Here is a 22,356-nt window from a genome sequence, read left to right as displayed (position 1 = left end):
TGTATTCTGCTAGTGAGTAATATCAGTGCTTTATGGGATTATTTTAACAGGTTCCCATTGCTCTGAGAGGCTGGATAGTATCAATAATCATTAAGGGGTCGTGTGTGTTCACGTGTGAAATTAGTTATTGATATACAATATTTCGGCCACAATTACTAGTTTAAAAGCAGTTTTAAAATAGCTATATACTTGAGTCCTAATTCGCGGTAATCCCAAAGAGAAGACACGTGATGATTTGCGTTTGAAGAAAGGCGCTCACCATGGTGCTGAACACTGCATGTCCTCCACTTCAACGCACACAGTTGACACAGTTTCATAAATTCTATAGTACACCTCCGTGTCCGCTTCCAGTAGGAGCGCTTTGCTTTAAATTTTTATTCGACTCTGCGGAAATGATCCCCCTAGGTGGCTATAGTTCTTGCCAGGAGCATCAGTATCAAACCTGCAAGTGCAAGGGATTTAGACAAGGAGGGGGCGGTGAGTGTAGAGAAGAGCGACAGCAAACGAGAGAGAGCGGGGAAAGGAGATAAAGTTATTGCAGCGACGTGTCTAAAAGCTCTGCTTATTAAAAAAATAAAGCTTCTCAACTCGTGCCTTGACAAAAGGATTCTATAGGAACAAAAAAAGATGTATATCATTATGGAGAATACCCCTGAAATGGAATGTGTTGACCAGGGCGAGGCGATTCACTCGGACAGTGCCTATGGGTCATCTGCGGTGGACACGGATACAGAGGACTGCCTGACTCCCCTCGAGATCACTTTCCCCTATAACGAGGACCTAATGCACAAGGTGATTAGGCTACTTTTTCACAACTTCACTTAACTTAGGCTAATTTAAAATCACCAAAGAGGCTGAACTCACATAAGGTATGCTAAATTTGCCAATTCTACTGGGGAAGCCTATCTATATACAGAATCTACCTTTTAAATTGTACTCTTTTATAAATATATATTTTAATATTTAAGTGTGTCTCTGTAATAGTATACAAGTCAACTTTTCTGTCTGCGTGAACAATGCCTTCATTATGTGACATGTGAGGTCCTACAACAGTCAGCATTCTACTTGAGTGGATATTTCAGTTTTATGTGTAATGTAGAGGTAATAATATCAAAGTTGGACTATGTAGGTAAGCAATTTGGAATGGTTGCGCATTGCAGGGACATCGCAGTGTGGGTTGACTGCTTGTGGAGAACCCATTCCCTTTGCCAGCTTCCATGACTTCATTCATCTCTCTCACCTGAATCAGCCCCTGCCAGGTTTCAGGGGCCCTGGACAGCCAGGCTGACAGCTGGACATGTCCAATGGCAATGGGATAAAAAAAAGATAGAACTTTGTCCTCCAGGTTGCATCATGAAAATGTAACCTGACTATCACTTTCTAACGTGGAATGTATGGTTGAACTGCCCCCCCTTTGTTTTTGTGAGCCACAGCAACACGCATACACCAGCAAGTGCCTACTTATAGGATGTATACTTTGTCATTATTGACTGCATTTTTATTTGTACTTCATGTGAGGACACTTGGAAATTGAAGGGATATGTATCAGGGTTGGGGTCAATTCCATTTAAATTCCAGTCAATTCAGGAAGTACGCATAAATACAAATTCCAATTCTCTTCAATGCTTTTCAATGAGAAAAATGTGGTATTAGAATTGGAATTTGGTTTACTTTCTGAATTGACTGGAATAAAAATGAAATTGACCCCAACCCTGATATGTATGCTTCCTGTACGTTCTCTGTTCCTTCCTATGTGTAATCTCATAGCCTTGATAGAACATCTTCCTGTTAAAGACCAAGGCTGCTTTTTAGGACATTAGCACTGATGCCAACGTTAAGTTATTCTAGAGAAATTTGCATCTTTAATGACTTTTTTTTACCTCAGGAAATATGTGGGTGTGTGGTGGAAGTAGATGGGCGGAAATGTCATGAAAGAAAGATGAGACTTGGGGCATGTTATTCCTTTACAGTTGGAGACCAAATTCACTTTAATGTCACATCATCGTTTTCACAATACACCCACTTATACTCATCAACATTGTTGGTGTAAATTGCTTTAGTAAGCAGCATCTAATATTAACCTCGTACTTTTTCATATCACTTTATTTTTAGGGCAAGTATTTAAATTCATAGAAAGTATATATTATTTATCCATAGGCATCAAGTGTTATGCTAATAATTTGATCATTCTATAACAACTCCATTCCCCAAAGCAGCTAGATATATCCAGCCCGCACGCCAACTGACTGAGAATATTCCAGTGTAGGAACAGAAAGTGCTTATGTTGAATGTTTCCATTTACCCTCTGTGTTACTTTCACAAACAATGCAGCGTAATGACTCAGTTGGTGTATGAGGACATCCCCAGAGGTAGATTCTCTTTAACTGAAGGAAAACAACAACCTTTTGCTATATTAGAAAGAGAGAGATGTGCAGGGAGATGGGTGTTTCCTCTAGGTTGACAGAATCACATACCCTTATAGTTTGTTTTTGATTTATTTAATTGTGAGACATCTGTGGGGGGTTATTAGTCTGGGTACCAGTCTGTTTAGATATCATTCCATTCCTTGCCACTCCTGTCAGTTAAATAAAGGTTACATAAAAAGACATGTTTTGCCACAGAGACTGGCCTGTCACCAATCTCTACCTTCAATATGCAGCTGGAATTACGGCTGAGTTGCTCATTGGTTATTGGAAGAAACGGAGTACACGGACAGGTACCCGGGTTAGGGGGTCATGCCTGATTAACTAAAACAACTCAGGGGGGAGTTGGTACTCTCTTACTACGAGAGCTTGTGTGTTGCTATGGTAAAAACATTGCTCCCCTGCCCCCTGTGGTATGCTACACCCCCACTTCCTCTACATTTTCAAAACTCTCCCCACCCCCTGTTGCCCCCCCCCACATACAGACATTAAAGTTGGATGAGGATGACAAGAAATAGTAATGTAGTTATAGGTTGACAGTGGCTTCTGGTTGCTCAGGCCTTCACACAGGGTACACCCACTGTGTGTGTTTGTGCTTCATGCGTCATCAGACGAAGCCGCAAGTCTGCGTCAGACTGTTGTTGGTGTTGTGACCGTGTATCCATGAATGCTATCCTTTCCTAAGCATCCACCCCACAACTATCCGTTAATAAAATATAAATAAAACTTGAAAATACAAGGAAATGTTATGGCACGTTATTCCAAAGCTTTCTATAAGTGAATTTTAAAGTCGCTTCAAAAGGTCTATTGGATGATTTGAGATTTTAAATCAATCTGATATTTTCAATCCCAGATTTGAAAAGGTCAACACTAATGTCAGCACTTATATCTAGTCCAGTCTCCAGACAGTATTCTGTAGGAAGAGAAAGAGTTCATCTGGGTGAAGACTAGAAATAATGTATTTTAGCTAAATCTAACATATCTGGTGAGACAGTAATGAAGAAATTAACATTTTCTTTCTGAGGCCTAAAAAATGAGAAAGTTGAGAAAGGGATGTGAGTGATTAGAGTGTTGGGGAGCTGAGTGGGCTGTGAGTGCTTAGAGTGTTGGGGAGCTGAGTGGGCTGTGAGTGATTAGAGTGTTGGGGAGCTGAGTGGGCTGTGAGTGATTAGAGTGTTGGGGAGCTGAGTGGGCTGTGAGTGATTAGAGTGTTGGGGAGCTGAGTGGGCTGTGAGTGATTAGAGTGTTGGGGAGCTGAGTGGGCTGTGAGTGATTAGAGTGTTGGGGAGCTGAGTGGGCTGTGAGGCTCTATGAGCCAGCAGATAAGAGGCAGTGGGACCGCCTGCTGGGAGGTGATAAATGTCAACAAAAGAGGCAAAGAGCGTCTGCTGACTGCTGCCACGGAGCCCCAGGCTGGCCACACAACGCCAGCCACCAACCTGATAACCATAGCAACAGGGCCTTATTGATGCCCACGTGCAACGCTCCCCTCTCAAATCAACAGCAGATCCCCGTTGGGATGACGCATGACCCACAGCAATGGAAAATCATTCCTATCGTATAAGAGGACCCTCTCTCTCTCTCTCCATGTGTGTGTGTGCAGAGGTGCCTGGAGAAGTGGGTATACTCTAATTTTGCCAAACATTTCCCCAACGGCCTGGCCGGCGAGGGAAAGGCATTCTGCGTGAAAAATTCTATGAGAAACAGTGACATACACTCTGACTGACATAAAATGATCAATCCCGTATTGATCCTTCACAGTCAGGTACCCAATCTGTACTGTGCAAGTAGGCTAATAGTAGGCCTACTATTGAAAGATAAATGAGGATGTCAACCGAGTAAGACATTTAGATTTGTTTGTGTAGATACCCTTTAATTCAAGTGTGCAGGCACCTAGCACTGTTGTTTGGTTAGTGGTGTTTCTGTAGCACATATAGCACAATATGGAGATCGCAAAACAAATGGCAATAATTGCTGTAAATAATCATGATATCATTCTGATATCACTTTATATTACGAGGCACGTCTTACCTTGCTTCAAAGTAGCCTATATAGCCAAAATCCCACCATAGAAACCTGGAGGTAATTCTTTTCTAAAGACGTCCTCTTATGCGTACTCCTGTTCTATTGGTTTTCTTTAAGCTTTCTTTCATTGTCTAGCAGCCAAGGGTATTATCCTAGTCATATTAGCAACCCATGATAGTTGTTACATCTTTAGATCTCCCCTCTTTCTAAATATAGGCCTACCGCCGTGTGCACATTGCTGCGCCTAAAATGTAAAGAAATAATAGTTTATCAACATTTTAAGCAAAACATTCAGATCTGTTCCATCAGACTTATTTATTGATACAGCATATACCTCCACTACACTACTTTGATATGCATCATGGGGATTAAGAAGGGAGTGTACACAAGGCCCACTAAAAAATAAGTGGGTATACACTGTATACCTGCGTATACTCTCTACTACACCACTGTGTGTGTGTGTGTGTGTGTGTGTGTGTGTGTGTGTGTGTGTGTGTGTGTGTGTGTGTGTGTGTGTGTGTGTGTGTGTGTGTGTGTGTGTGTGTGTGTGTGTGTAGCCTGCTGATGCGTGTTTGTCCGTGCTGTGTGTCATTGTACAAGAGATTTATTTTCAGTTGAGTGGGCAAGGAGAGATCTCTTAATGCTCCCTTTGGGGCACAGAGAGCATCGTCTTGAATCCAAGTAGCCATGGCTGACATGATGCTCAGACTGCATCTGCCTTATATCCCTGGTACATTCAGACTCATCCACGGCCATTTCCCTCCTCCCGCCGGGTATTTACCCAACTGACCTTCATAGCATCACATTATATTACACACATTATATGGCATCAGGCAAGGGCATGTTCTGCACTGTAAGCAACAGATGCACATATACAGTAGGGTACGCTTACACCCACTCATTGTACAGGCCTATAGATGAGCAGTGTGCTGTGCTGTTCTGTGCTAAAAAAGGTTGCTATCTAGAAAGTAAAATGGTTTTTCGGCTGTCCCCATAGGAGAACCATTTGAAGAACCCTTTTTGGTTCCAGGTAGAACCCTTTTGGGTTCCATGTAGGACCCTTTCTATGGAGGGTTCTACAAAAAATGGTTCCAAAATGGTTCTTCGTGGAACCAAAAAGGGTTATGCTATGGGGGCAGCCTGAGAACCCTTTTTTATAAGAGTGCACTATGCTGTTCTGTGTAGTGCTGTTCTGTGTAGTGCTGTGATGTGGCTAACCTGCTCTCTGTTCTTCCTGCTATCCACAGACCATCATGGTGGGAGACAGCGGCGTGGGGAAGACCTCTCTGCTGGTCCAGTATGACCAAGGCAAGTTCATACCCGGCTCCTTCTCTGCCACTGTGGGCATCGGCTTCACGGTGAGTCTCTGCGTTATTGTCTGCCATGAGCCATAGGGGACAAGTGACCATGAAGGGACCAGATCAATTTGTTACTGGGATTGATGGGACAACAAGTGTCTTCCCTTCCAGGGTCCCTAAATGCTGTTGTCTGAGGTGCCAATCATCTTCCTCTTTCTGCAATCATAATGATCTTTAGCACACAGTTGGGTGTTGCTGGAAAGCGGGTGTATGATTACAGTTAATGTTGCACCAGTTGGTCTGTTCCCTGATGGATAGCTGTGTTTCACAGATGTATCACTCACTGTTGTGAATGTGAACTGGAGTGATTGATTGTCTTCATATACAGTCTACATTATCACTGTGGTGATGTATGGTGGGCTTCCATTCACAGAGAAAATTAAAGAAAGAAAGAAAGAAAGAAAGAAAGAAAGAAAGAAAGAAAGAAAGAAAGAAAGAAAGAAAGAAAGAAAGGAGACTAAAAGATATAAAGCTCAGGGTGATGCTATTTTCAGAAATAGACCTGACTGTTTTGTGATGTGACAGACAGTGATGACGAAGGCTTTGTTTGTCTGAAGGCATATAAGCCACACAAAAGCAATGCAGAAAACGGACACACAAAGCTGCTTACCTTGGAGACACTAAAAATGCTTTGTCATACAGTCAGAGGTTGTGACGAAAATGCAGTGGGTATAAAAAGGTTTGGTTGCACTTGCAGAAACCTTTATTGTACTAGGTGGATAGAACATTAACCAAGGTTCTACAGTCTTTCTGTCTGCCTGTTTGTCTGTCTGTCTGCCTGTTTGTCTGTCTGTCTGAGCCCACAACTGTCTGTAATGTGAAGTGATGGAGCTAGAGAGATACACCCACAAACATCTATCTTTCTCGTCTCTCTCTTTTGAACACTGGGGGGAGACAAACTCTTAGTCAAAGATTCAGCTGGTATCCATCCACATGATCATACATGGCTTGGCAATTAGGAGAACATTTTTGACATTATGTCATGTCAATTAAGTGAAAGAAATTCTCATATGAACATTGTCTGTTTATAGTGTATTTTGTCAAGGCTACAAACATCCTTTGAAAAGTAGACATTGGTGAAGAAAGCCCATCTACCTGACATGTTGTGGATTCAATTGTAGGAATTTTTCAGAATTCTGAAATCAATGGAATAGCATTAATTTAGAATTGAAACCGAAAAGTGTATTTTTCAGAAGCAACATGTTGACAACGTTTTTTTTTCGTTCGCTGAACTCCTCCTCTTTCATGATCAACGAGTTCAGTACCACCTGTGACTAATACTCGTGCCATCACTGCTTGTTGCGTCCGTGGCTCGTTTGAAGACCTAGTTGTTTTCATTTATGAAAATGACAAAAAACGGCCTCATTTCATAGGCCTAAATAACATTATCTTCATTGGACAAATGACAATAGCATCGTCGTTTCATCTGCCAACGCGTAAAGAATGATGCGGATCCGTTCTGCATAAATGAGAAATGTTTCCGCATATCGATCATATTTTCTCCACGAATGTAGCCGCGTCCTCAAGAGAATCCCTCTTTAAGTTTTAACCACGACTCTATGATTGGCATTAGTTGATTCAGCGTCAATAAATTGTTCTTAAAAAGCGCTGGGTGGTTTTGGACAACGCTAAATGACTGCCTATGGACTCATTGCTCGTGTTAACTGGTTTTGAGTAACTGGCATCTCGGGAGGAACATCGCGCCGCGCGCTGACAGATCTCGGTGATAGTCATTGCGATGTCCACAAAGAAGGCAGCGTTGAAGGATAAAGAGACTAAAAACGGAACATCAAAATATGTGTTGGAGAGATGCGCCTCGGTTTGCGAGTATTTTGATATTGCCTTCAAGGTCTGTATTAGGCTATTCTTATTATTGGGATATATATTATTAGGCTATGTTTATTATGTGCTTAACAGTATTATGCTTATGATCATGTTATGGCGCTGCCTGCTGGCATTAATATTGACTGTAGCCTAATTGAGACGCTTCACTGGTGGTACAGGTGTCCATCTCTCAAACAAATTAAGGAAAATCTATTAAAATACAGTAGCCTGTCTACTCTGCACACCAGTACACTCTTTTAAAAAAGGCTGTCCTCATAGAAGAACCCCTTTTTTGTTCCATGTAGAACCCTCTGTGGAAAAGGTTCTAAACTCAGCAAAAACATAAACGTCCTCTCACTGTCAACTGCATTTATTTTCAGCAAACTTAACATGTGTAAATATTTGTTTGAATATAAGAATCAACAACTGAGACATAAACTGAACAAGTTCCACTGACCTGTGACTAACAGAAATGGAATTGTGTCCCTGAACAAAGTGGGGGTCAAAATCAAAAGTAACAGTCAGTATCTGGTGTGGCCACCAGCTGCATTAAGTACCGCAGTGCATCTCCTCCTCATGGACTGCACCAGATTTGGCAGTTCTTGATGTTACCCCACTCTTCCACCAAGGCACCTCGAAGTTCCCGGACATTTCTGGGGGAAATGGCCCTAGCCCTCACCCTCCGATCCAACAGGTTCCAGACGTGCTCAATGGGATTGAGATCCGGGCTCTCCGCTGGCCATAGTAGAACACTGACATTCCTATCTTGCAGGAAATTACGCACAGAACAAGCAGTATGGCTGGTGGCATTGTCATGCTGGAGGGTTATGTCAGGATGAGCCTGCAGTAATGGTACCACATGAGGGAGGAGGATGTCTTCCCTGTAACGCACAGCGTTGAGATTGCCTGCAATGACAACAAGCTCAGTCCGATGATGCTGTGACACACCACCCCAGATCATGACGGACCCTCCACCTCCAAATCGATCCCGCTCCAGAGTACAGGCCTCGGTGTAATGCTCATTCCTTCGACGATAAACGTGAATCCGACCATCACCCCTGGTGAGACAAAACCGCTCGTCAGTGAAGATCACTTTTTGCCAGTCATGTCTGGTCCAGCGACGGTGGGTTTGTGCCCAATGAGACTTTGTTTCCAGTAATGTCTGGTGAGGACCTGCCTTACAACAGGCCTACAAGCCCTCAGTCCAGCCTCTCTAAGCCTATTGGGGACAGTCTGTGCACTGATGGAGGGATTGTGCGTTCCTGGTGTAACCTGGGCAGTTGTTGTTGCCATCCTTTACCTGTCCCGCAGGTGTGATGTTCAGATGTACCGATCCTGTGCAGGTGTTGTTACACGTTGTCTGCCATTGCGAGGACAATGAGCTGTCCACCCTGTCTCCCTGTAGCGCTGTCTTAGGTGTCTCACAGTACGGACATTGCAATTTATTGCCCTGGCCACATCTGCAGTCCTCATGCCTCCTTGCAGCATGCCTAAGGCATGTTCACACAGATGAGCAGGGACCCTGAGCATCTTTCTTTTGGTGTTTTTCAGAGTCAGTAGGAAGGCCTCTTTAGTGTCCTAAGTTTTCATAACTGTGACCTTAATTGCTCGCCGTCTGTAAGCTGTTAGTGTCTTAACGACCGTTCCACAGGTGCATGGTCATTAATTGTATATGGTTAATTGAACAAGCATGGGAAACAGTGTTTAAACCCTTTACAATGAAGATCTGCGAAGTTATTTGGATTTTTACAAATTATTTTTTTAAAGACATGGTCCTGAAAAAGAAACGTTTCAATTTTTGCTGAGTTTACATGGAACCCAAAACGGGTCTACCTGGAACCAACAAGGTTTCTTCATAGGATTCTCCAATCGGGACAGCCAAAGAACCCTTTTAGGTTCTAGATAGCACCTTTTTTAAAGAGGGTAGCCCTTGCTTTTGTGAAGTTTCCCCTTAATGTAGCACAATATACCACTATGGAATAAGAACAGCTGTTATCATTGTGGCAAGCTTCTATTCTGTTTACATTACTCTTAATTACCACACCAGTATCAATTATGTGCCTTGCCACACACAAGTGCACACCAATTTCACCCCTCCCTTATGGATAATGTCAGTGGTGGAAAAAGTACTCAACAGTCATACTTGAGTAAAAGTAAAGATACCTTAATAGAAAATGACTCAAGTGAAAGTCACTCAGTAAAATACTTCTGAAGTAAAAGTCTAAAAGTATTTGGTTTTAAATATACTTAAGTACATTTGAGCAATTCCATTTACTTTTGATTCTTACGTATCAAAAGTAAAAGTATAAACCAGAGGGAGGAGACAATTTAAATGTTTTTATTTTGTATTGACGGATAGCCAGGTGCGCACTCCAACACTCGGATATAATTTACAAATGAAGCATTTGTGTTTAGTGAGTCCTACAGATCAGAGGCAGTTTGGATGACCAGTGATGTTCTCTTGATAATTGTGTGAATTGGACCATTTATCTATCAAAATGTAAGGAGTACTTTTGGGTGTCTGAAAATGTAGTGAAGTAAAAATTGGCAGAAATATAATAAAGTACAGATACCCCAAAAACTACTTAAGTATTACTTTACACAACTGGATATTGTATCCAATGTGACACAGTTTAATTTGATATGAATCACTCTATTCAGTCCTCCCATTCTTAGTGATATCTAAATATTGGCTCCAGGAAGAATGTAGCACTTGGTAATACAGGTTAACTGCATACCATGTAATAGTACATTTCTCTGCAAATCTCAGGGGGAAAAGTCCATGTTATTGTATTTAAAATGTAATTCCAGTAAAGGTGCATATTGTACTTTGAATCATGAGCGTTTGGGGATTGATCAGAATCAGGAGTTGGTTAATGGACTAGGCCAAGCAGAAGTACAACAGGTCATTCACATAGTCAAGTAGTTTCACATCAGTCCCATGATGGTTTGTGCAAATATGATCTCTCATACATATCCACTCAGCTGTTTTACTGCAGAACACTACTCATGTTGCAATGAATAAGGGTAAGTCCCACACATCAACCACGTCATTTAGTCTACAACCTTATAAAGATGAAATCAACGGATGGATAAAATATCCAAACTAAACCAGGCGCCCAATAAATAACCAGGAAGTTCAGATGAGGCTAAAACAACAAGAACATTTTGCAGTAGGATCATGAGTCAGTGCTTTGACACTTAACAACACTAGTCATCATGATGTCGTGAAATTCTAGTTTTATAATTTTCACTTCTCATGGATACACAGCATCATGAAATAATCAACAGATGACTTTCAGAAAGTAATTTGCATATGAACCAGTTGAACTCTACGATTAATCTCTTAACACCAAACATTGTTCAGTGAAAGCTTGTTTGGAGTTATTACCATTCTTCTGGTCATGTGAGGGTTGATGTCAGTGTGTTGGGCCCAGGTATGACCCCTAATCCCTCTCTCTGACCTCTGGCTGTGACGCCTCTCTAGGTGATGCTGCTGGGAGACTCTGCGGTGGGGAAGACGTGTGTGCTGGTGCGCTTTAAAGACGGGGCCTTTTTGGGAGGCAACTTCATAGCCACCGTGGGAATAGACTTTAGGGTGAGAGAGATGTCAGTAGATTCAGTGGGGTCAACTCGGGGTTGGAAGGTTCTTTGTGTCTATACATTCATAATGTATACATTGTCTGCTGTTTTTCTGTTCTTTCTTATTTCTAAATGGTCTATTTACAAGATAAACGCTAGAATGTTGAAGAATCCATACATAAAATATTTTCCCATCCTATTTCAGTTAAATCTGTAAATCCAATAACCACTTTAAAGTGTGTTCATGCAGTGATGGCTCAAAATGTACAAACCCTTTCACAAATCAGTCAAGTCCATAGAGCACTTCTGCTACTGTGCCACATATGGCTCCAGAATCATTGTTTTCAGCCTGGAGGAGCTGTACTTTATGTTACCCCCACAAACGATACTCTGTCACAAGCAGCTCTCATGTGGAGGACAGATTTCCATAGCTACCAACCAGCTGCTGGAGAGACAGAGAGAAAAAGATAGAGAAAATGAGTTAGAGATGGAAAAAGAGAGAGAATATGGACAGAAAGAAAGACTCTTGCACCAGTGGATTTGGTCCCGCTCCCCCTCCAAAGAAAACACTATCTAATGGCTGGTAAAAAGGCGGTTTTGGAGGAAATGATGTTGCATTAAGGCAGAGTACTGTATTACCACTCAGTGTTGATGGTGTAGACATTAGGACTGCCTGGGATGGGAGTACAACATGGATAGGGATGTGTGGAGCGTTTATGTACACAAATGGAGATAATTGTATCCATGCTTGTGCAACAGGTAATAACTATTCATGAGATTCATAAATAAGTGCATTATAACAATGAGTTGTGTGTAGTGACAACCCACGGCTACTTGCATTGCATCTGTATTGAACAGAAGATTATAAAGCAAGATGATTTTGAGACTGATACATGGTCAGTCAATATGTTCCTTGCTGAGCCTCCAGCTATACCAGTCAATACCCTGTGTGGATGGGAAGACTGCTCTGACTAGCTCTAACATGGCAGGGCTATTTTGGCCCTGCTTCCTTGTAGCAGTTACTCAGCATGTGGGCTTGTCAATCTGCGTAATAATTGGAGGGAAAAATGGAAACCCATGGCAACTAATGCAGGGGTTGGACCATGTCCGTTCGGCCAAGGTGGAAGTCTCAATGGGTGGTGACTCCCATTGAGAGGGCCCATTTTAGAAGATTGGACTCACTTCAGAGAGTGTGTGTGTCTGTCACAGTGTGCTCACAGGAAAGGCAGGGGCTTGACAGTACCCGGGTACTGATAGTGGAGTAATAAGGTTAGCTTAGAGGAAGTGATTTGTCGCGTTCACTTCCTTCATTTCAACATTGTTGCTTGTGTCATGTTTTCACTTAGTGACTTTCCTCCTGTTTTCCCCTGAAATACAAACAGGAAGTTTAAAAGGCCAGGTTGAGGTTAACTGGTTCAGTTACCTGAATAATAATGACACCAACACAGCCGACTGACCTTACAACAAGCTGTTACTTGTTGACCTTTAGAATGTGTATCATTGGGTATGTTCGTGAGTGTATTTGTGGGTGGGTGTATGTACGTATTTGGGACTTAGTTTAGAAGTGACACATCATTTCACATTACTTAGGCATCTTATTCCTTCTCAATCTTCCATATTCTTTCTATACTCGCTCGAAGAGCATTTTTCACAATATATGTTTTTCACTTGGAAGCATCTTATTCCTCCTCAATCTTCCATATTCCTTCTATATTGTCTTGAAGAGCACCTTTCACAAGATATGTTTTTCACTAATCCATATCCGTAGCTAATATTCTTTTTTTCACTCATGACTATTTTAGAATCTTGCCTATACAGGAAATCACATGGCGTCCTTGACAGCCACAGGAAATTAGCGGGGGAGTGGGTTGTTATTTTGCCAGTCTTCATTCTCACTATTGCACAATTAAGTCTAATTCCAGGACCTTTGTAGTGTGGGTGTAGCAATAGGCTTTCTTTGCCGGCCTCTGAAGCTCCTCTTAGTTTCATGTTGTCTGTATGAGTCTATATAGCAGTGGCGATTTTAGCATGGAAATCTTGGTGCCCCCCCCCCCAAAAAAAAGTGGGATGCATGCCATCAAAGCCATAACACTAAACACTACATGAATTGCACTATAACGGTGACAAACGGTGCCCACAAACTGCTAGGGCCTACATAAAGCTGTCCCAACAGCAGAGTCCCGACATCTTACCACTGCTACACCTGGCTTTCAGCGGAGCCTTGTCTGGCAGGGAAACAGTTTATTCAGCCTCATTTACTGCCTTTTAAAAAGACATGGCTGACTTGCTTAAACAAACGTGGTTTCTACTGACAAATGAGATGTACAAACTATGGTATAAGGGGCAATCCGTAATTCCGATTTAAGATGTTAATGAGCAAGCGATGACATAGTCAATATAATTATTTGTTCAGTTCTTTTGAAATGTACAGCAACAGAATTCAGAACATGGGCCATTCTTACAGTATTCTCCCTGTACACCAAGTCAGAACCGTAGGATTTAAACATATAAACAGACAATGAAAGCTTTTACAACATTCAATGATTACAGTTCTCTAAAACAGGTTATAGGCTATATATGCACCACCAAGTTAGAACAGTAGGCGAAATTAAGAAGTGAAAGTAGACCAAATTATTAGGGTGAGGCACATTGAAAGCCGTTTGGGTGAAAGCTGTACAAAACAGTAGCCAAACCAGCACACACCGGGCCACGAATGATGTGTTTACAATAACGCGTTGGTGAAAATACACCAAATTATTACGGTGAGGCACATGGGTTACTAACAGGTTACTACACATTAAACACTTAGTATTACTTTCTTAGCTACAGTATACATGTTTCCCTTGCATATTACATAATTTATGCAGCAGCATAAAATACATTTTTGGACTCACCTTGTGAAGGTGGCGCAAATTTTGTCATCAAACTTGGTCATTTTCTGGATTTATGTGTAATCTTTACGTCCAATGGCCGATGAGCACCGATACGTTTTATCTATAATTTGTCTTCATTATTTCTCTTAATATGACAAGGATTAAAAAATATTTGCCAGTAGATTGTTGACTTGATGACAACTGATGATGACTGCTAGCTAAGACTTTGAAAGTAAGATGTTGACATGATCAGTCCGATCAAAGCTACTGTAGATATAACATGATTTGACGTCATTTTATCTGTGGCCAATGACCTTGAGCCTTCTTGGAAGGGCACTTCTAGTCTAAGCCTATGGCAGAACCCAAAGGGCTCGCATTCTTGATGTCTGTTCTTACTAAAGGTGGGTGACAGTGTGTCCCTATGACCGACCGAACACTGAGCCAATCACAGTGCAATGCTCCTATTTTCTGCTTTCCTGCCCCACCACCACATAAAGCACTGAGCTAGGCTGAAACAACTGCATTTTAGAGCTGCCTGTTTATATGCAGCTTTATTAACTCATTGATATGTACTATTATTATTTTTTTACTGTTTGCAAACTGTTATGTGACACATTAATGCCAAAATAACATGCAAAACAGGCAAGCCCCCCCCAAAAAACAGAATATATATATTTATTTATTGCAAAAAAAGTGGGGCTCACAGGCCCACCTGCACTGAATGACGGGTCGCCACTGCTATACAGCATGCTGTGCCATTTTCGGTCTGTTTGTTCTTTAGAATATTCTTGCTTTCTGAAGCTTCTTAATATTTAAATACCTGTGATGTGTTTTGTTTGAGTCTCTCTATTATGCAAAAAGGCCCCCATAGACAGTCCTGTGGTTAACTGTTTCCTCTCCTCAGAATAAAGTTGTGACGGTGGACAACGCGAAGGTCAAACTCCAGGTGAGAGAGCAGGGACCTCTACACCCAACATTGATGCCACTCTTCCTGTGATCCTATCCCTACCAGTCTAATTCATTCAACCACAGTCACTATCATAATATTATACAGTGGGCAGTGGCGTATGTGGTCAACACGCAAGTGTCCCTATGTAGCTTATCTATTGCAAATACGTTGTTATCATATCCTGTTTTATTGACAATGCTGGCTGAGAGGTGCCAAACATTTAAATGCCTTCGGTAGGTTTTGTCTGAGCAGCACACCACCCTGCATCCCAATGCTGGCTTGCCTCTGAATCTAAGCAGGATGGGAGACCAGATGCTGCTGGAAGTGGTGTTGGAGGGCCAGTAGGAGGCACTCTTTCCTCTGGTCTAAAACAAAAAGATTCCAGGGTAGTGATTGGGGACATTGCCCTGTGTAGGGTGCCGTCTTTTGGATGGGATGTTAAACGGGTGTTTTTTGACTCTCTATAGTCACTAAAGATCACATGCCACTTATCGTAAGATTAGGGGTATTAACCTCAGTGTCCTGGCTAAATTCCCAATCTGGTCGTCATACCATCATGGCTACCTAATCATCCCCATCTTCCAATTGGCTCATTCATCCCCCTCCTCTTCCATGTAACTATTCCCCAGGTAATTTCTGTAAATGAGAATGTGTTCTCAATCAACTTACCTGGTAAAATAAATAAGCCACTTGACTATTCTAATGTATTACACTGAAAAATATATTGATAATTAATTTCACGTATTTCCCATTATGACTTGCATGCTCATTGCTTCCTGTGGTTGAGATATTGTCCCGTTTTCCAGATTTATTACATTGTTATAATTCATTTGTTTCACCTCTTTCTCCCAGATCTGGGATACTGCAGGACAGGAGAGATTCCGCAGTGTCACGCACGCCTACTACAGAGACGCACAGGGTAATCTCTGCTCTATTAAAACACTTCCTGGTTGTGTGTGTTGTAGAATGCTAAGAACACGTGGCTGTGTGAGACTCTGCCTTTCTCTCCTCAGCCCTCCTCCTGCTCTATGACATCACCAGCAAGTCATCCTTTGACAACATCAGGGTGAGAAACCTATCATGTCACTCTTCACTCTTCCTTCTTATCTCCTCATGTCTTCTCATAAGCCCCCTTTTTTAGAGGAAGAACCCATAATTAATTTGACATGCCAAGTAATATATGGCCTCCACATTACATTACTGAAGTGAACTCCGCAATGACATTTCATGACATTTCCAAGAAGCCATTTTTAAGTTTTCGAATGTTAGGGGATAAGAGGAAGTGCAGCTCAGAATGGAGAATTGTTACCAAAGCAGCGGAGCAGAGACATGTATTACATTTTTGTAGAGAGGGTCTCCTTTAGCACTGACATTTCTACTGACTAATCTCCGTTTTTAAATCTCCCCCCCCCTCCCATATAGGCCTGGCTGACTGAAATTCATGAGTATGCTCAGAAGGATGTGGTCATCATGTTGCTCGGCAACAAGGTGTGAGCTGTATATCCTTTTGGTTTTGTAGAGTATACCAAGAGAAGTCATCATACCAAATGTAACAATAAGAACACAACACACACAGAAACATATTTGTCTCTGCTATTGACTTTGTAGCCTAATTACACATGCACGCACACAGTGTCTCAGCCTCTGAGTTTATATTGAAGCCGAATTAGAACGTTACTAGTGAATACATGTGTTGTGATGATTTCAAATAGAACTGGTGGCATCTCCAGTTCAACAGCACCCATAGATCATGTGCCCCTCCCTCTGGTGGTGCTACTACAGAGACACTGGGTCATTGCTGTCACGTTCCCCCAGAGCTGGGGAGAGCAACAAGACCGGGAACATTTCTCTCTCTGAGCAATGTTTGTCCTGTGGTCAGACACTCAGAGGCAGCCTGGAGAATGCCCTGGGAACTGCTGTGGCTTGTGTGGGCTGATGTAGTGGTGCCTCTCTGGATCTAATGGACTAGGTGTGTCCATGACTCTCCTCTGCTCTGTCCAAACAGACGGACATGGCCGGAGAGAGGGTCATCAAGCGTGAGGAGGGAGAGAAGCTGGCCAAGGTAAGAGACAAGGCACACTTAAGGGTTTGCTCCACTCTCCTACCACAACACACCAATTAGCCTCTTCAAAAGCAACTGTACAGCACTGTGAAATGAAAATAGGCTTGAAATGTTGATTTATATACTGTACTTGTGAACTGATGTTCCCTCAAGTGATTGAGAGATGTATCACTGAGTGTCTGGTAGTGAGTCCATTCATACGATGTGGTGTACTTGAGTAGTGCCATTAAAAGCCCTGGATGCTTCTCAGGAATATGGAGTCCCTTTCATGGAGACCAGTGCCAAGACTGGAGTCAACGTAGAGCTGGCCTTCCTGGCTGTAGCAAAGTAAGTCACGACTCATGTTATTTCTAAATGAAAGTTGCACTGTATGTGAAAGGGCAAAGACATATTGCCCAATTATGTTCCTCATCTCTCCTTCTCTTTCCCTTATGTTTCCAATTTCTCTGCTCTGCACTGCTCCATCCCACACACTCTCCTTCTCTCTCTCTCGCGCGCGCTCTCTCTGCCAGGGAGTTGAAGCACAGAGCTGCCCAGCAGCCCAACGAGCCCAAGTTCCAGATCCACGACTACATTGCGTCTGAGAAGCAGAAGTCTGGCTGCTGTGGTGGCTACATGTAGCTGAACCTCTCACCAACTGTTACACCACACCAGGCCACAGTGAGAGAGGAGCGAGAGAGAGACAAACATCTAGGGAGGGAGGGAGGGAAATAAAGAGAGAGAGACAGAGCAGTAGAGAGACAGTCCCCCTAAAATAGCATCATCCGATAGCAAGTAGTCAAAAAGAGCAGAGCAACCACATTATGAAAAGAGAGCACCTGGTCTGCTCACCATCTACTTGGAAAGCCTATAGCAACTAGACAACCCTCATTCTACCCCGATCAGGAGAAAAACCATGTCAGTGTTTTCAGTTGGATAGAAATCCTTTACCAGTGTATTTAAAATGTGAATTTATATTTGAAACATGCTGAGATAATTTAGTTCATGTGTATCACATGCTGCAGCCTGTCAGCCTTACTCATTATTGCCATAAGGAAGGATTGGAAATCCAAATGGAATTTCTTGCCCCAATATTGCCATATTTATGAAGAAATGATCTGATCACTTTAAGATGTTAGCTGGAATAAAATAAAGATTTTTTGGGGGGGCTCACGGCTTCATATGTTTCACCACATTCTATTCAGGATTAAATGCCATTATACATGTAGTACGAGGAGTACCCTCTACTACTGCGGTGTCATACACAGCGTGTCTCAGATGCGGCCTCTTCCGGTTAAAATATGTCTAATGACAGTCATTTTGTAATTATACTCCAAATTAAAATTAATTTCTGAAATGTTGTGGTCAAATGTTAATTGAGGTGGTGGTCAGAAGTTCCAGCATGAATTTTGATTTGCTTTTAAACGTGCCATCCACCAATGAGAGAGCTCCCTCAGACACTGTTGTTGTGGAGCCTCTATCAGTCATCATTAATGGACGTTGTTGTTGTGTCTCTACTGTACATGGGTTGCATTGTGTAAAATGTTCCTTTGTATTTGGTTCATTATGAATGTTTGCTTATTGAATTTGCTTGATGTCACAATTATTGTCACTCTCTGTGGAGGTGTCACATTGATCACAAAGTGCCATGGAAAAGTGCTTTGTTATCGTACAGTATATAAAAACTATTTTTTGTAGTGAAGATGGTGGTGTTTTATTGCAGTGTGTGTTTGTATATCTGTTCTTTGAGTCTCTGGGGAAATGGGTCAGGGTTTCCCCACTGGTGGTTTTATTTGACCCCCCCCAAGTTTTCTGAGCAAAAATATATATATATACAGTACAAGTCAAATGTTTGGACACAACTACTCAAGGGTTTGTCTATATTTTTACTATGTTCTACATTGTAGAATAGTAGTGAAGACATCACAACTATGAAATAACACATGGAATCATGTAGAAACCGAAATGTTCTTAAATCTAAATATATTTTAGATTATTCAAAGTAGCCACTGTTTGCCTTGACAGCTTTGCACACTCTTGGCATTATCTCAACCAGCTTCACCTGGAAGGCTTTTCCAAAAGTGTAGAAGGAGTTCCCACGTATGCTGAGCACTTGTTGGCTGCTTTTATTACACTCTGCATTCCAACTCACCCCAAACCATCTCAATTGGGTTGAGGTTGGGAGATTGTGGAGGCCAGGTCATCTGATGCAGCACTCCATCATTCTCCTTCCTGGTCAAATAGCCCTTACACAGCCTGGAAGTGTTTTGGGTCATTGTCCTGTTGAAAAAACAATGATAGTCCCGCTAAGCGGCGCAAACCAGATGGGATGGCGTATCGCTGCAGAATGCTGTGGTAGCCATGTTGGTTAAGTGTGCCTTGAATTCAAAGTAAATGACTGACAGTGTCACCAGCAAAGCACCCCCACACCATCACACCTCCTCCATGCTTCATGGTGGGAACCATACATGCGGAGATCATCTGTTCACCTAATATGTGTCTCACAAAGATACAGTGGTTGGAAACAAAAATCCAAATTTGAACTCATCAGACCAAAGGACAGATTTCCACCGGTCTAATGTCCATTTCTCATGTTTCTTGGCCCAAGCAAGTCTCTTCTTCTTATTGGTGTCCTTTAGTAGGGGTTTCTTTGCAGCAATTCGACCATGAAGGCCTGATTCACGCAGTCTCCTCTGAACAGTTTATGTTGAGATGTGTCTGTTACATGAACTCTATGAAGCATTTATTTGGGCTGCAATTTCTGAGGATGGTAACTCTAACAAACTTATACTGTGCAGCAGAGGTAACTGAGTCTTCCTTTCCTTTGGTGGTCCTCATGAGAGCCAGTTTCCTTACAGCGCTTGATGGGTTTAGCGACTGCACTTGAAGAAACTTTCAAAGTTCTTGAAATGTTCTGCATTGACTGACCTTTATGTTTTAAATAATGATACACTGTCATTTCTCCATGCTTATTTTATCTGTTCTTGCCATAATATAACCTTGGCCTTTTAACAAATAGGGATATCTTCTGTATACCACTCCTACCTTGTCACAACGCAACTGATTGGCTCAAATGCATTAAGAAGGAAAGAAATTCAACAAATGAACTTTTAATAAGGCACACCTTTTAATTGAAATGCATTCCAGGAGATACCTCATGAAGGTGGTTAAGATTCTTCCATTGGCATTGAGGAGTACACCACATCAGTCACTGGCTTCATCAATAAGTGCATCGGTGACGTCGTCCCCACAGTGACCGTATGTACATACCCCAACCAGAAGTAATTGATTACAGGCAACATCCGCACTGAACTAAAGGGTAGAGCTGCCACTTTGAAGGAGTGTGATCATAACCCAGACGCGTATAAGAAACCCTGTTATGCCCTCCAATGAACCATCAAACAGGCAAAGCGTCAATACAGGACTAAGATTGAATCATACGACACTGGCTCCGATGCTCGTCGGAGGTGGCAGAGCTTGCAAATTATTACAGACTACAAAGGGAAGCACAGCCGCGAGCTGCCCAGTGACACAAGCCTACCAGATGAGCTAAATTATTTCTATGCTCGCTTCGAGGCTAGCAACACTGAAGCATGCATGAGAGCTTCAGCTGTTCCGGACTACTGTGTGATCACGCTCTCCGTAGCTAATGTGAGTAAGACCGTTCAACATTCACAAGGCCGCAGGGCCAGACGGATTACCAGAACGTGTACTCCGAGCATTTGCTGACCAACTGGCAAGTGTTTACACTGGCATTTTCAACCTGTCCCTGACTGCATTAGTAATACCAACATATTTGAAGCAGACTACCATAGTGCAGGTGCTCAAGAACACTAAGGTAACCTGCCTAAATGACTACCGACCCGTTGCACTCACATCTGTAGCCATGAAGTGCTTTGAAAGGCTGGTTATGGCTTACATCAACAGCATTATCCCAGAAACCCTAGATCCACTCCAATTTGTATACCGCTCCAAAGGATCCACAGATGATTCAATCTCTATTGCACTCCACACTGCCCTTTCCCACCTGGACAAAATGAACACCTATATGAGAATGCTGTTCATTGACTACAACCCAGTGTTCAACACCATAGTACCCTCAAAGCTCATCACTAAGCTAAGGAGACTGGGACTAAACACCTCCCTCTGCAACTGGATCCTGGACTTCCTGACAGGCTGCCCCGCAGGTGGTAAGGGTAGATAACAACACATCCAATACTCTGATCCTCAACATGGGGACCCCTCAGGTGTGCGTGCTCAGTCCCCTCCTGTACTCCCTGTTCATCCTTGACTGCATGGCCAGGCACGACTCCAACACCATCATTAAGTTTGTAGACGACACAACAGTAGTAGGCCTGATCATTGACAATGATGAGACAGCCTATAGGGAGGAGGTCAGAGACCTGTCAGTGTGGTGCCAGGACAACAACCTCTCCCTCAAAGTGATCAAGACAAAGGAGCTGATTGTGGACTAAAGGAAAAGGAGGACCAAGCATGCTCCATTCTCATCGACGGGGCTGTAGTGGAGCAGGTTGAGAGCTTCAAGTTCCTTGGTGCCCCCCCCCCGTATTTTACGCTGCTGCTACTCTCTGTTTCTGATTCATGCGTAGTCACTTTAACTTTTCCTACATGTACATTACATTTACATTTAAGTCATTTAGCAGACGCTCTTATCCAGAGCGACTTACAAATTGGTGAATTCACCTTCTGACATCCAGTGGAACAGCCACTTTACAATAGTGCATCTAAATCATTTAAGGGGGGGTGAGAAGGATTACTTATCCTATCCTAGGTATTCCTTGAAGAGGTGGGGTTTCAGGTGTCTCCGGAAGGTGGTGATTGACTCCGCTGTCCTGGCGTCGTGAGGGAGTTTGTTCCACCATTGGGGGCCAGAGCAGCGAACAGTTTTGACTGGGCTGAGCGGGAACTGTACTTCCTCAGTGGTAGGGAGGCGAGCAGGCCAGAGGTGGATGAACGCAGTGCCCTTGTTTGGGTGTAGGGCCTGATCAGAGCCTGGAGGTACTGCGGTGCCGTTCCCCTCACAGCTCCGTAGGCAAGCACTATGGTCTTGTAGCGGATGCGAGCTTCAACTGGAAGCCAGTGGAGAGAGCGGAGGAGCGGGGTGACGTGAGAGAACTTGGGAAGGTTGAACACCAGACGGGCTGCGGCGTTCTGGATGAGTTGTAGGGGTTTAATGGCACAGGCAGGGAGCCCAGCCAACAGCGAGTTGCAGTAATCCAGACGGGAGATGACAAGTGCCTGGATTAGGACCTGCGCCGCT

The 22,356-nt window shown here is 42.8% G+C and overlaps 1 protein-coding gene across 4 annotated transcripts; it reads left to right on the top strand.

Annotated features, from left to right (window-relative positions):
• Positions 1-499: 499 nt before the first annotated feature.
• LOC135555410 (ras-related protein Rab-37-like) lies at positions 500-18,777 on the top strand. Of its 4 annotated transcripts, none has more exons than XM_064987813.1 (9): positions 500-792; positions 5,696-5,806; positions 14,990-15,031; positions 15,887-15,953; positions 16,048-16,100; positions 16,457-16,522; positions 17,040-17,096; positions 17,347-17,423; positions 17,609-18,777. In XM_064987813.1, exons 1-9 carry the CDS (start codon positions 628-630, stop codon positions 17,715-17,717), a joined length of 747 nt encoding a protein of 248 aa, XP_064843885.1. In that variant the 5' UTR covers positions 500-627; the 3' UTR covers positions 17,718-18,777. The 4 variants fall into 4 exon arrangements, with proteins under 4 accessions (XP_064843885.1, XP_064843884.1, XP_064843882.1 ...); XM_064987810.1 differs by lacking the exons at positions 500-792; positions 5,696-5,806 and adding exons at positions 7,070-7,655; positions 11,118-11,228; XM_064987812.1 differs by lacking the exons at positions 500-792; positions 5,696-5,806 and adding an exon at positions 7,069-7,655.
• Positions 18,778-22,356: the final 3,579 nt, after the last annotated feature.

This window comes from Oncorhynchus masou, chromosome 15, assembly GCF_036934945.1.
Source record: "Oncorhynchus masou masou isolate Uvic2021 chromosome 15, UVic_Omas_1.1, whole genome shotgun sequence".
NCBI classification, from domain to species: Eukaryota; Metazoa; Chordata; class Actinopteri; order Salmoniformes; family Salmonidae; genus Oncorhynchus; species Oncorhynchus masou.
Note: the sequence above shows the minus strand (reverse complement) of the source record. Positions and strands in the feature narration are given on the sequence as shown.

Excerpts from the sequence above, each read along its gene's own strand:
- LOC135555410 (XM_064987813.1), top strand. The coding sequence starts at position 628 with ATGTATATCATTATGGAGAATACCCCTGAAATGGAATGTGTTGACCAG. Across the intron at positions 16,101-16,456 it reads CATCCTTTGACAACATCAGG|GCCTGGCTGACTGAAATTCA; the intron begins GTGAGAAACCTA and ends CCTCCCATATAG. Across the intron at positions 17,097-17,346 it reads AGGGAGAGAAGCTGGCCAAG|GAATATGGAGTCCCTTTCAT; the intron begins GTAAGAGACAAG and ends GATGCTTCTCAG.